Source organism: Sebastes umbrosus, chromosome 12 (genome assembly GCF_015220745.1).
Source record: "Sebastes umbrosus isolate fSebUmb1 chromosome 12, fSebUmb1.pri, whole genome shotgun sequence".
NCBI classification, from domain to species: Eukaryota; Metazoa; Chordata; class Actinopteri; order Perciformes; family Sebastidae; genus Sebastes; species Sebastes umbrosus.
The window spans coordinates 4,140,556-4,156,112 of NC_051280.1; the positions used below are offsets into that span (position 1 = coordinate 4,140,556).

General features: G+C 41.3%; 1 protein-coding gene across 1 annotated transcript in view; it reads right to left on the bottom strand.

Annotated features, from left to right (window-relative positions):
• Window positions 1-15,557, bottom strand: part of LOC119499358 (receptor-type tyrosine-protein phosphatase N2-like) — a 277,893-nt gene that overhangs the window by 199,443 nt on the left and 62,893 nt on the right. The window contains 7 exon segments of the mRNA XM_037788647.1: window positions 797-1,170; window positions 4,929-4,969; window positions 5,572-5,892; window positions 8,251-8,476; window positions 8,478-8,642; window positions 13,266-13,410; window positions 14,373-14,487. Coding sequence (XP_037644575.1) covers window positions 797-1,170; window positions 4,929-4,969; window positions 5,572-5,892; window positions 8,251-8,476; window positions 8,478-8,642; window positions 13,266-13,410; window positions 14,373-14,487 — 1,387 coding nt within the window.

The window sequence follows — 15,557 nt, forward strand, 5'->3', positions numbered from 1 at the left end:
GCACCCTGGGTAATAATATATTATAAGGCAGGTTCACCTGTTTTGTGATGTATGAGAAACTAGATTTTTCCTTGATAGCAACAGAAGAGAAACAGATTTGTAATTTACGGAGAAAACACATTTCCTGCCTCCGTTACTGTGAGAACAAAGTTACTGTGGATCGCTCAAAACAAAGACAAAAGAAGATGCATCATGAAGAATGTCTCGCCTAGAGACAGACAATACAGCCACATTTAAAGCTAGGGTAGGTAATGCATTTTAGAATTTTTTTTTATTTTTTGTTAAATTCTCGTTTATATCTTAACAACAATCTATAACTCAAATGCTCTGAGTGTATACTGTATCTGTCCATATCTAATAAACCATAAATAAATGAATAAGTCATGTCTTGTTCAATGCAGCAATTTTACACACAACAACTTTATGAAAACTAACGTATCGTACTTGGTGATATTTGCACACTTTGAGATGAGAGATGTAGTTCACAGAGCGGTTTCACACTAAACTGAATGATACTACGACAAACTGAGACTTCCTTGACTTGCAAAATTATCTTTTAAATTGACAAAAATGTGTGTGTGATTCGAGGAACTGGATATCCCACTCATACATACCTACAGTATACATAATCACCATGCTTTAATATTACCATCATTTAAGGAATCCTTGTAAATATAATTTGTTTAAATATCGGCCCGGTATCAGACTCAAAGATCAATCGGGCTCTAATCAATATGTCAACCAATACTGCCTCTGTGCCACCTGCATGTCTGCATGTCAGTAGCTTCTTACTCACTCTGTGTCGGTGATGACGTAGCCGAAGACGTCATCGTCTGCCTTCTTCCTGCCGGTCTTGACATCCAGCTGAAGTTCTGGAACGTGCATCGTCTTCTTGTGCGGCTCCTCGTACACGAGTGCAGCAGGAGGGGGCGCCACTTCCTTGATCCAGCCCTGCAACTCCGACACCTCCTCCACAGACTGGGTGGCGTCCTTCTTCTGCAACGTCATCCCTGCCTCGCTGGTCCGACTCTGGACGTTTTCCAGCCCCACCTGTTGGCCTCCGGGTGTCTCCATGGCAACGTCATCGAGATTTCTTGCTGAGGGAGAGGCGTTGAAGGAAGTTTTGTCCAGGTAGGCGAGAAGTTTGGTGAAGAGGTTTCCACCCTTAGGCTGGAAAGAAAAAGCCAAAGAAATGACGTGCATGAGCTAACCAGAACCAGAGTTGATACTGACTGTTACAAGCAGCCGTTTGTGACCATGAACTGCATTCTAGGCCCAATAAAAAAGGTCTGACTACTGAGGTCCATTTTGAGCTTTTAATGCCTCAAAACACCTACAGCACCCCCACAGCTGTTTCCACTTATTGTGCCTGGTTAGACCTCTTTGCACTGTGTGGCCCAATTCCAATCTGGTCCCTCCACTATCCCACTTCGTTTCTTGTCACACTCACAGCTCAGTGAAACACCCTTCTTTAAGGTGCAGGGTATCAATACAGCGGCCACTTCGGGAAAAACTTCCATCTCTCCGACAAGGAAATAAATAACAGAATCAGAAATACTTTATTGATCCCCGGGGTCCTGTTCTAGAATATATATATATATATATATATATATATATATATATATGTATATATAAAATAGAGAAATTATAAGAAAATATAAATAAGAAATATATATAACAACAGTGCTTATAATACTGCTGAAAAATAGGACCTATGCAAATAATATAAATGCATGTATTTATAAAAATGCAAGAAAAGTGTTTAATAAGAATATTAGTTTAAATGTTCTGCATAAATAAATGCAGTGTTAATGTTAAAGTAAACCAGATTATTGCACAGCTGAATTATTGCACTAAATTATTGCACTGTTAAGTCAGTATTGCACAGTTGAAGATATAATAACTTATGGGGTTATAGCTCCTGATAGGGGTAAAAAATAATAAATGTATATATATATATATGTATATATATATATATATGTGTGTGTGTGTATACAATATACAACAATTTACAGTCTAATGAACATGTCTACCGTTTTCTAGACTGGACAAGGGTATATTTGATCCTAAATACAATCTACTTACTTTATGTTGTTGACGTCTGTATGACGATAAAGTAGAATAAATTAAATGTCTATCAGTTTCAGCAGTTTACAAGTAAATGATTGTACCGGTAGTCACACGGAACTGATATTGGATTGTGAATGGAGTGGAAGTGGGTAGGGACAGGGTGTAGGGGGTGGTTTGGAAATGGGCCTGTGGGTGTCATTGTCTTGTTGCACCTGTTAGGATGGGACAACTACACTTCACTACATTACACTTCATTACACTACATTACACTTCACTACTCTACCCTACACTACACTTCACTACACTACTCTACCCTACACTAAACTTTGCTACACTACACTACACTACACTGCCCTGCCCTGCCCTAGACTAGACTAGACTAGACTACCCTACCCTACCCTACGCTACCCTACGCTACGCTACCCTACGCTACCCTACGCTACACTACACTACACTACACTACACTTACCCTACACTACACTACCCTACCCTACGCTACCCTACACTACACTACACTACCCTATACTACGCTACCCTACCCTACACTACACTACACTACCCTACACTACGCTACCCTACCCTACGCTACCCTACCTACCCTACCCTACACTACCCTACGCTACACTACACTACACTTCACTACACTACACCAACAGCCTGCTTTTTGACAACCATGGTTTGTCTCCTCTGTCCTTGTGATGACGTTACACTGAACATTGTTCTTTGTCTCATTAAAGCAAAAATAAAAAACTGCTAAACGTGCAATCAAATCCAAGGTGCACAGAGCTGATTGAGTGTATATCTGATCCCTGATCACTCCCAACCACTGAATGACCTGTGTGGGTGAGAGCCTGTGAAGATGATAAAACTTTCTGGCCTGGAGGAGGGCAGACCCTGATTTGCATGTAGCTGGAGAAACCAGGATGGATGTAATCAGATGTGTGATCAGGCTGTATGTACTGTGTCTTGTGTCTGAATGGGAGCAAATCCCTGCAGCCAGGTTCAACATCTGGTGGAAAGACTGAAAGCATGCCTTGCACTGCACTATAATATTTATTCTCCTATCTGTTATAGTATAATCTAGACCACTTAGTCCTCTATTTTATTTGACTCTTTTATACTCTAAATGTGTCTTTTTCTATGTCTTATATAAAGCACTTTATTGCCTTACCCCTCGTTGCTTCAGAATTATTGATGCTCGTATTTTTCTAAATGTGTGACACATTTGGGGATTTTTTTAATTCAAGTAGCTATATTGGTAGTAGTACTTGTATTAGTATTATAACAATTTAAAGTTACTACGAGGAACTTTCACTTTGTGTTAATTTTGGCGGTCCCTGTGGACAAAAGTGGTAGTGTTTCCGAGCACCAGAGTCCCTTTAGAAAACCTCTCATTTTACTGCTGCAGGGTCTGACAGTCTGTCCTGCTCAGTCCTGGTTCTGGTTCTCCCGTGCCTCCCTTCCCCCGAGTGGGCCCAGCAGCGTGGTGTCGGTGTTGGCCTCCCAGCGGGGACCGGCGGAGCAGTGAGGTGAAGCTCTGCTCCTGACCAGCCCACCGCGGACTAGTCCAGATCCGGCTTTGCTGCCTGCTTTCGACCTGCCTTAGGCCCCGCTGAAGTCTGAGCTGAAGGAGTTTCTGGTGAAACTGCATGATTTTGTCTAATTTCAATGGAATCCGACCCGGTGGCACCAATGACAAGCATTAAGACAAGTATATAGAAACAGCCAGCATTCTCTCTGATGGTCTTGTAGGTCATATGGAGGCATCAGGTATCTTTTTGGTTATTCGATTTTCCTTTCACAAACGGATATTAAAAAACAAAAAAATTAGTGGTTATTTGATTTTCGTTTTAAAATATAAAAAAAATAATATCGAAATACAAGATGTTTTTCTTTATCAGGGTCAAAAAGGGATGAAATAAAATTAAAAAATGGGTTGATTTTCATTGTCTATTTCTAAAAACAAAAAATAAAATCACTAGAAGACAGAAACGAAAAAAACGCCTGTTTTTTTTTTCATCTTCTGCGACCGGAAGTTGCCATTTACAAAGTAAGAGCGTGTATGAGGATGGTGCTATATGAGAGAAAAAGAAGCACGGTGCTGCTCTGTAACTGAAGGTGATGGACATGGATCAGTATGTCGTTTTTTGAAACATTAAGAGAGTGTCACACGGAATGTCACAGCACAGTCCTCATACGTGCTCTTACGTTGTAAATGGCAACTTCCGGTCGCAGAAGATGAAAAAAACTGGTGTTTTTTTTTTGTCTCTGATTTAATTTTCATTTTTTTAGAAATGGAAAATTAAAATCAACCTGTCTTTTCAAGTTTAGTTCATCCCTTTTTGACCCTGATGAAGAAAAACACCTTGTATTTCAATATTAATTTTGTATTTTAAAACGAAAATCAAATAAACCACACATTTTTTGTTTTTTAATATCCGTTTGTGAAAGGAAAATCTAATGACCAAAAGATACACTGACCCATCAGTATTAAACTGAGACTGTTTCACAGTTAAAAGTTCCTCAAAGTAACTTTGAAAATACTGTAAAACAGAACTGACAGGCAGTAAAAAGTTTGATCTGTACAAAAGTCCCAAAACTTTTTAAGAACTAGACTGGATTAACTTTCTGTCCAACTGCATTGTGAAGTCTCTCACAAGAATACTGAGTTCCTGCTAAGTTCCCAGGATAGTCACTTCACCTTTTGTACAGTAGCTGATGTCAAACACAATTTGAAGTTCTTCTGAAAATTGCAGGCTGTATTTTCTTCTTGACTATTACATAATTGCTTATAACGTCAGCCTTCCCTCTGACATTTAAGGGCTTCTTTTTTTTCTTTACACAAGTTGAATGCTTACCTTGTCCTTCATATCAAGCTCCTCTGTATCCGTGTGACGCTCTGTTGGGAGAAAGAGAGTAAATGTATTCATACATTTTTTTGTGTATGACTCATTGAGAAGAATGCTTTAAGAGAAAAAGTAACCAATCAAACAGAAGTAAAAATGTGCACAAAGAACTAAAAGCTGGCTTTTTCACATTTCAAGGACTTTTTTTAAATCGCAAATTAATTCTACTTCAATATTTGACTGATATGAATTTGCTCCTGTGCTTTCTTAATTTTCCACATTTTTCTTTAGTAAACACTTGAAACAACATCAGATAATCTGCATTAATACTACGCAGGTTTCTACACAAACCAAGCTATAATTATGTCATATTATTATTATTTCAAAGCTATTTGTTGAGCACTTTTAACTGCAGTGTAAACGTGTTTAGTCTCAGTGGACACTGAACCATTAAAACTGTCTGTGTTTACACTGAGCTTAACAGGACTCTTATTTATTCCACATCGATTTTAATTTTGCGGCGAGCTGTTTTGAGAGCTCCTTAGTTTGTTTAATCCTACCTACATGATTATGTATGTGCTATAGACTCGCTCTCCAGCTTTTGCTCAATACTTTAATTGCGTAAAAACACAAAATGAATCACTATAAAAATTACCTTGAAGTGCTGCCGGCACTAGAGCAGTGCTCTCCTGTGGTTTTAGTGTTGGAGCATTCTCAAGCAACTTCTCCTCTTCCTCATCCCTGGCAGCCTCCCCCTCTCCTTCTTCTTCTTCTTCCTCCTCCCTCTGCTCTCCCCCCAGGTCTCTCGGTCCTGGTCTGGCACGGGTCGGGCCCCTGTTTAGTCCCCGATCCTGGTCGACCACCTGCAGGGCGTCAGCTATCAGGCTGGACAGCTGGCTCACGTCGTGTGGCGTCAGGCCGTCCATGTCCACGTGGTGCCTGCCGACACTCTTCACGACGTTCTCGATGAACCTCTCTGGAGGAGACACAGAGGTGTGACAGAGGTGTGACACAGAGGTAAGAGAACAGAGACGGACTTCGCCAGAAAAAAACCCCAACGTAGGTTCAAATGCTTAAAGCAACAATGTTTACTTTGGATTGAACGTTCTTTCTTCTCCTTTGAAAACAGTGGTTGACAAAACAATCTCACCACCAGGTCCATTTAGTTGCTGGTGCTTTCAGCCTCGACATGGATGAGAGGTCCATAAAGCGGCTATTTGATCACTACTTTTATAATAACAATATATCTCAAATGACAATGTGTGTCGCTCGTAGTGATGAACCTCAAGAGAATTATGAGCTGAATCTTCAGCTTGTGGCTTTACGGAGCTTTATAGTGAGTTAGTGGCAAAACTACATCTACCGAAGAAGCTTATGTGATACGGTTAAAAGCTGCAGAAGAGCTATTAAATGGACATTATTTTTATTTAACCTTGTGGTGAAATTGTTGTGTCAGTGACGTATGTTTATGTTTTCCATCATGTAAATGACTGTCCTTATGCAGAAGGAGCAGGATGGTGTTCCTGCCACAAATAGATGCGATCAGAGCGACAGCAGCCCTGTGCAAACAACTCAGCTCCTCTATTCATTTCAATGATACCGCTGCTCTGGTACAGCTGGGGTCCCCACACAGATGCACAACATCTGGCCAACATAATGTGTTGACCAATCAAATACAGGCGAGCACAAATGGGGTAGGACTTTGTGACATGAATTCTACTGTTTCTTTTTAGTAGTTTTATTTACCTAACTTGACCAAAGCTTAAGCTTCTCAAGCTCGATCAGCTGTACAGCAACCTTTAAATGAAATGAACAACCTTTTTCTCCTGAATTAAAATGTCCGACAACATAGCTATATGATATCACAGTGATCAAATCCAGTACAACAAGGCCACAAACTACAGCTTAACCTTTTCCACTCCAGCCCTCTTTTCATACACCCATTTTAGTCTTTTTTAGGGGGGTACAGGAGGTCTTTAGGGGGAGATAGCAGGTCGACAGTAGATGTCACATAGAAGTGGTGTACATCATCTGAAAGCTGGAAACCTGAAGATTAATTTCAGATGCTGCTCAGCACTGTGTGTCAAGTTGTTCTAGTCATAAATCAGAAATAAAAATAATATTAATTAATTAATTAATTAAAATATGTTAGAAGTGTGTAAGTGTATAGAACGTTTTTGGGTTGACACCACTAAATTTAAAAAAAATGTACCACTCGAGAATTGATAAAAATGATCAATAATCCCTCCAAAATATCACATTAAGACACCGAGACCTTGAGAACGCCATAGAAAATGATGTGATTTGGTTTCAAAAACTTTTGACATTGGAGATTTCTGCAAGAATTGCATTTTTTCGGCAATTGGATGGCGAGCACTTCTGTTCTGTAAACTGCTCAGAAAACCCCCTTATTGTCAATGTAGCTAAGAAAGCCATCCATCCTCTGAATGCTCTAGGTCTGTAGTCTGATCCATCCATCCTCTGAATGCTCTAGGTCTCTAGTTTGATCCATCCATCCTCTGAATGCTCTAGGTCTCTAGTTTGATCCATCCATCCTCTGAATTCTCTAGTCTCTAGTCTGATCCATCCAACCTCTGAATGCTATAGATCTCTAGTCTGATCCATCCATCCTCTGAATGCTCTAGGTCTCTAGTTTGTGGCTGTAAAGTTTCATGAGGCTGTGATTATCCTAGAGGTCACCACAGGTCATTTTATACAGAGAGGTATGAAAAAAATGCCCTCACTACAATGAAATGTCTCCTATGGGGACTAACATCATCACACATGAATACAGTCGGGCTCATTGGATCCACAAGAGTCTCAGCTTTACAGTGATACCCAATTTATGTAATTCCAAGACTGTTTAGGGACCCCAGTATGCAGAAATATTCAAACACACCATTTTAGAACAGGCACAAATAACACATTTGTACTGCATTCAAAAACTGCACGTGATTATCATAAAGTGGGCATGTCTGTAAAGGGGAGACTCTTTGTATCTTGAGGTCAGAGGTGAAGGGACCCCTTTGAAAATCGCCATTCCAGTTTTTCCTCTAACTTTGTATTGTTATTTAGCTTTGTTTGGTTGGTACTAACAGATTCCTTAAGCTTTCTAGTTCCATATGATACCAGTAACTTCACTCTAGCTCTAAAACTGAGTCGGCCGAGGGTGGCCGGTGCTTATCGAGGAGTGGAAGTGGTTAAAATATACCAGTGTTGAATCAACAGCATTGATAGTTAAGCAGCTAAAAGATGAGAGATGTGTTTGTATGTATACACATCTTCATGATTTTCTGATGTTAAAATTCATCGCGGTGCACTTTAAAACACGTACCATCCACAGACGTCAGAGGGTCCTTGACTGAAGCCCCTTGAGTTCTTCCCAACTTCAGAAGCCGGGGTTTTGAGGTCTCTTTCTTAAGCCCAGGATTTTCTATCCCGTTGCTGTAGAGGGGCCTCAGGCGGGGCGAGGGGGCCTCCTGCTCCTCGGGGTTCACCCCGCCGTCGTGCAGGGACAGATGCCTGGAGAGATACTGCCTCAGGGCGCCCAGGAGGAGCTCGCCGTCGGCCCTGCGTGGCGAGAAGCTGGTCGGCTGGAGGTCTCTGCTTCTGCTGAGGCAAGAATGATGGAAGAGAGGAAAAGCTGGAGGGAGACGACTTCTGAGCCGAAACCTGGGCCCTGGAGCGATAGAAGTCCGCTGGGATGCCCGACTGGAAACGGTCACTCTGAAAGAAACAAGAAAGCATTTAGAATCACGGAGTTCATTTAAAGAAAACACTGTGTAACTGTTCAGAGACCAAACAATAGACATAACTGTATGGTAATGTGATTATTATATCCTGATTCATGTGACACAGATCTGATGTGTTGTTGGCGTTTAAGGAGTTTAAGGTGCTGACTGTGAATCGCAATGACCCCGGTCAAGCTGCTTATCATTCGCCAGTTTTCTCTGCCTCGTGTCCTGTCAATTCAATGCTGTCACTGTCTAAAAAAGAAGCATAAAATGCCTCAAAAATATAATAAAAATACAACAAGAAAGAAGCACACGTCTAGATGTGTGTGTGACAGAATTGTACTTTATTCAAATTCTGGGACTTTAGAAAAACGTCAATCTGATTGTCCACAGCCTCCCTCATTTCCATGCTTCCGATTCATTGTCTATGTAAGTAGCCGTGCAATGCATTCTGGTAGCATGGCGGCGCAATTCAAGAGAGGGGACATCACGTTGGCCGCTCCTCATTTGCATTAAGTTGAAGTCTAGGCAACTTTCTGCAAATCAGGCACGTCCAGCGCAACTCACCGCCTCTGGAAACTCCCTAGAAACTTTTAAACTAACCGTCGTCGATCCAAAATAAAGACAGATTCAGCAACTGCACGGCTCAAATGTTTTCAGAAACACATTTTGTTGAACTATTTTCATGATATAAGAAAAGAAAGTTTCCAAACGAGCCGCTATGTTGGTTCCGGTTTGAAAGCTGGGAGCAGCAGCCCACGGAGGGAAAGCGTTTGTCCAATCAGGTGCATAGTGCCTTGTGTCTAGTGGCAGACCACCAAGCGTCCAATGCTGGGAAGTGAGGCGATCCCTCGCGTCCAAAAACACCCCTGTGGACACGTACCATAACACTGAATCATTGTCCTGTGATGACGAGCAGAGATATAGTTGTTCATGTGGATGCAGAAAAATGTTGCAGAGGTAAAATCTGCTGTTCTTTTGCACTACATCATGTTGTGTTTTTGCTTAATTTCTACAGGACTGACAATCTAATTCAGTCAGTCCTAACCATCATGCAATGTGTCATATGCTACTGGTCCGAATATGTGAGCCTAGAGTCTAAAAAATATATTCTATTTAAGGTTTATAAAAAAAACCTGTGAAAGCACACATTCTCTTAACCTTTATTCCTATAATTATTTAAATTATGTTATACTGTTTTACTTATTGTACTTGTTCTCATATGTAGCTCCTTCACTCAGTGTTGTACAATTGTTGAACTGTTTTTTTATCATTGTATGTCTGTTGTGTTATTATTATCAATTATATTAAAAGAAATGGCAATGTATTCTTTAAAACGGTTTACTTCTAGTCAAATATGGACTTGAATCTGTTATTGCTTAAAAAGGAATACATGGCAAGTTTCCTTTATAGAGCCATATTAATGAATTAAAATTAAAAACAAAAGAGACAAATTGAGAAGAGACACTGTTGTATCTGGAAGGAGATAATGTCAAAGTGTTTCATATGAAAGAAATTACAGGAATTAATTCAAAAGAGAATATAAAAGAAGATATATGTATATATGTAAATGTACGAGGAACATCAGAATATGTGCTTCACTCAGTTCAGTGAGAGCATTTTGATGCAGCAGCCACCTTTTGCTTTAATAACAACTTTCAACATCTGAACAAAATGATTACCGACATGAAAATAGAGCCTATTTTATGAAAAACAAGTTATTAATCCATTTATGCAATCATATTAACAGATCCATCAGCGACAACAAAAGCAAATTGTCCCTGCCGGCTCCATTAACGCCCACCTGGGAGCACAGAAATGCTACAAGCCTGACTAACGGTAAAATTATCATAACAATACCAACAGAAGCCGTCGAGTTCCTCATACTTCTTCAGGATTTGTATGTGCGAGGCCCCTGCTGGTATTTGTCACTGTCGGCATCTTTATTAATCTACTGTATGTGGCACAGTTGGTGCAGTTTATTCCACCCATGCCCTCCGGGACCCCCTTCAGTCTCCTGCTCCTTTTCCTTTCCACCAAACACATGAACCCGGATAGAAAAAAGGCCACGAGCCGGGAGCGACGCCTGCAGGCTCCACGCCACCGCGCTCTCTGGGTCTTTGGTACAATCCCCCCAGCAGGAGAAAGGCCTCCGCCATTCAGCCATGCTCCGCTGCCCTCAAACCCTGAGCGGTGGACGCGGTGGAGGAGCCGGTCACGTGGAGAGTTATTAATTAGAGCGGTGAACTCCTGAACTCTCGGCTGGTATTATTTCACTCATAACGGTCGTGCTGGGAGAAGCCATCAGTTAGGGTGGAGAAGCAAGAGCAGAGTGACAACGAAGGATGACACCAGACTCCCCGCTGGGAAGGTGTGTGTGTGAGTGTGTGAGTTTCATATGACTGGGTACTTGTTTGAGTGTGTGAGTTTGTGTGTGTTTGTGTGTGTGTGTGTGTGTGTGTGTGTGTGTGTGTGTGTGTGTGTGTGTGTGTGTGTGTGCGTGCGTTTGTGTGTGTGTGTGTGTGTGTGTGTGTGTGTGTGTGTGCGTGCGTGCGTGCGTGCGTGCGTGCGTGCGTGCGTGCGTGCGTGCGTGCGTGCGTGCGTGCGTGCGTGCGTGCGTGTGTGATTGTGTACTGCATGTGTATGTGTTCTTATTTAACAGAAGCAGGTGGCTGTGAGCAGAGGGTGGGGCGACATGCAGACGTTGGGGTTAAAACAAATGTCCCACCTGCTCTTCCCGCTTTCAAATGTGAAACACGGAGCAACACAACTGGAGTTTGGACTATCTGATATCTCACAGTACTCAGTTATTAGTAGAGGCAAACTATCATTAGCTGGTAACAGTAAAGAAAGATGATGGCATTGTACTCCTTACTAGGTTTGTCAAGGCGGAAGATATCACTGGCAGTATAGAGCAATATGGATAAATATACTTCACTGTAATCTTCTATCATGATAGCACCATGTAATGTGATATTGTACTATTTTCTGTAAATTAAATAAATAATTTACCTATAAAATAAACGGATAGGAATGTCTATTTTTGGTATTGAATTAAATACTTGAAAACTTAATGTACTCCATTGCGTTGACGCAAAAATCCTAAATATATTGCCCTAAAACAGTTTTGCAACATTGTCCGCAACAGTTTAATTCAACCAGAGATATTAAAGGGGACATATCATGCTCATTTTCAGGTTCATACTTGTATTTTGGGTTTCTACTAGAACATGTTTACATGCTTTAATGTTCAAACAACACATTATTTTTCTCATCCTGTCTGTCTGAATATACCTGTATACACCCTCTATCAGAAACGCTCTGTTTCAGCACATTTCAACGGAATGGCAACAGAATTGCGTTGCTAGGCAACAGCTTGGGTCCATGTTTACTTCCTGTCAGCTGATGTCATTCACATACACTGCAACAAGAAATAAACTGGGACACATTTAGAATGTTTACGTTTAAGTCTGAAGTTGTCTAAATATTGTAGATTTGTGACATCACAAATGTACAGAAATCCTGACGGCTTGTTTCTAACGCACAGTTACTGAATACGGGCTGTGTGTATTTATCTGTGGATTGAGCGTTTTTGAGCGTATTCATATAGAACTTAAACCTGCTTAAACCTGAAAATCTCACTTTTTACAATATGGGCCCTTTAAAGGAACAGCTACCGTAGGGTGATGCAGAAAAACTCTCCAACCGGTTGACAAAACTCTATCAGCTCTCAGTATTTCATATCACACAACCCTGACTGGTAGTTTAAGGCAGTGGTTCTCAAAGTGGGGTCAAAATGCGTCACGTGTCTTCAGGCGCTAGCAAACAAAGCCATGAAGCCGGCCAAGCTAAAGCAACATCTGATTACAAAGCAGCCGAAATATCAGGGCAAAACAAAGTGGTGTTAACATGATTCAAATTAAAATGTGTTTCTGTTTATCACAATCAAACAGGTCTGAAGTATTTAGGTTGAAAAGTTTTATAATACAATTAGTTCCAATGGCGTCTCAGAGCACAAATGGTAATAAGCATTATGCTTAATCGGTGTTACGAATATGCCGGGGTCTTGGTAAATGTACTCCCCTGTTCGGGGTCCCTCGCCCCCAAAAAGAGAACCCCTGGTTTTAGTTGCAGAATTTTGTTTTGAACCATCGCTACTGCAACTTTGTACAGTGCCGTGTAAACCCTGTGCATCCAGCCAGCCTCTCCATGTGATGAATAGAAAGATGAAACCAAAGACATATCCAAAAAATAAACAACATGAGCCTATTATGTCCTACATTTCAAACATTTTTAAAAACTACAGCTGTATTATTAGACCTGTAGAGTTTTATTTTTATAAGCTATTAAAATCTTGTGATATTTTTTGTTATCATTAATAATTTTGTGTGAAATAAATGTTTCAGTGTAAAACATTAAACCCTTGTATAATTTTGAAGGAACAGCATGGCGGTTTTGCTGCATACAACAGTGTTAAGATGTTCCAATTCAACCCTACTCGTCCTTCAACCAACTACTGTAGGTAGTTGTCCTTGAGCAGGGTACTGAATGATTCAGAAATTAGAAAAGAATGTGATTAACGACTGCTAGCATGTAGCATCCAAGAATCCCTCACCTTGCTCGGGGTGCTCAGACTGGAGGCAGATGACGTCTTGGGAAGGAGGCCGAGACGTTGGAGGTACATCTGCAGGTTCCTGCTGAGCTCCACCTCCACCGGCTTCACCCTCTGGTCTACTGGGTCCATTGCCTCAGCTACTGGCCTTTGGTAGAGAAAAAGAAGAAGGAAAGGTCCACATCACTGTATCACCGCACACAAGTACAGCCATATAATTCCTCTTTTCCAAGTCCCTACTTAATTTAATATGAAAATACTCTGCTATATTTTCAACAGGTGACTGCACTCTCTAAACACCTCTCTCGCGCCTCAACGGAAAACATCATGAGGTCAAGGAAAGATGTATTGGCATGGGAAACAGATGTTTACATCACCAAAGCAACTGTGAACTAAAAACAAAAATCTTGTCCTCTCTCTAGGTTCCATGGAGGTGAGGAGGTTGTGTTGCTCAGGCTCCATCTGTTTGGCGCCTGGAAGCTGCTTGACATCCTCCTGGATCCACCTCTTCATACATATTCACATGATATGTATCAATTTTTTATCATATGGATTATCTATGTTGTATTTTCATTATGCTGTTACTCTGTACACATGACATCTATTGCACATGTGTCCGTTCTGGAAGGGGGATCCCTCCTCTGTTGCTCTTCTTGAGGTTTCTTCCATTTTTCTCCCTGTTAAAGTTTTTTTTGGGGGGGGAGGAGTTTTTTCCTTATCCGATGAGAGGGTCCTACTGTAAAGGACAGAGGGTGTCGTATCCTGTACAGATTGTAAAGCCACTGTGGCAAATTTGGGATATTGGACTATACAAATAAAATTGACTTGACAAGTAGAATTCATAGAGTAAGGACTTAGGGAAATACAACAAGAGAATCCCACTGCACTTACACTAGGCTACGGTGGATGTTTTTTTTCTTTTAAGCAACTTTATTTATAACATATAGAAAGGGGGTAGGCTACAGGGACAAACTCGATGCAGTGCAATTCAAGTAAGGATTCCTGTCCAAAACAGAATCCCACCTCCTGTAGCAACTCATAACGTAATAATGTAATAATTGATCTCAATAGCCCAGAGCTACTGATGGGTAAACTGGGTAAACATCTGACCTGCTGTCGGCGTCATAGACAGCTCCCTTCTGCTGCGGCCTGTAGGGGACTCTCCTCAGTTTGGATAACTCCTTGGACAGAACCTGCTGAGTGGTGTCATCTTCCCAGGTCAAACCTACAGACAGGAACACAGAGAACCTTTAGAACCACATCAGAACATATGGAGGAATTCTATTGTTTCTTCTTGGAGGCAGGTGTACACCTGCGTGTCTCAGACCAAGAAGAACAAACTCTTACTTGAGCTGTGAGTAACACTGCAGTGACATATGGAAAAAGTGAGTTTTAAGGCATGATAGAAGTCCAGATGAAATGCAGTTAAGTATCGTCTAGAAAGAAGGGCGAGAAATTGCTGAACATGCTTTAATTTCCCTAAACTCATTAGGTCACTCATTAGCAGAGGAGACAAGGCAACAGCGGCGTGTCCCTCAGAGACTCAGAGAGCGACTGGATGTTCCAGTGACGAAACAGAAACCATTTCTCCTCTCATCCTCCCGACACTCTCAGGTTTTTACATCACCAACACTTGCAATACTCATACATCAAACTTCATTGATTACATTTGTGCATCAATTGTTCTTATTTGATATAAGTTATCATATTCACTGACAAAAAACTATTTGTCTTCTCTGTTAAACGAGTGCACAACAGGACAAACCGATGAGCAGTTTGGGCATCTGTGTCCCTTTTCTTCTGGGTAACATTTTTATTACCTAGTTGTCAAACTGTCTCAGCACCAATGTCAGTCAGACACTCCTGTGCATTTACTGGCAAATGAAGAGTTTCAGCATCAGTGACAAAAAATCTCTTCTGCATTTCAGCGAGTGTGCAAAAGGACAAGTTTGATGAGCTGCTTGGGCATTCACGTCTGTTTCTTCTGCTTAACATGCATCCAAACACAGCTTTCTGGCATCCGAACAGAGGAGCAGGCGCCAGCACCAGATGGGGTAGCGGAACGAAATGTTACCGGAAATATGGCTGCGCCGGGCAAGGCACAACATGAACCGAGAGGCATTTGGCAGATGAGCGATGACGTTCCTGAAAGATTCAAGTTATACAGACTGCCGCTCCAGATGTGATGCCACAAGATGTGGGTCCGACACGGAGGACGCACTCTTAAAAAGGAGAACGGGAACACCACCGCTGTCAGATGTAAAGCCTGTATCTTGAGGACAATCCACAAACATG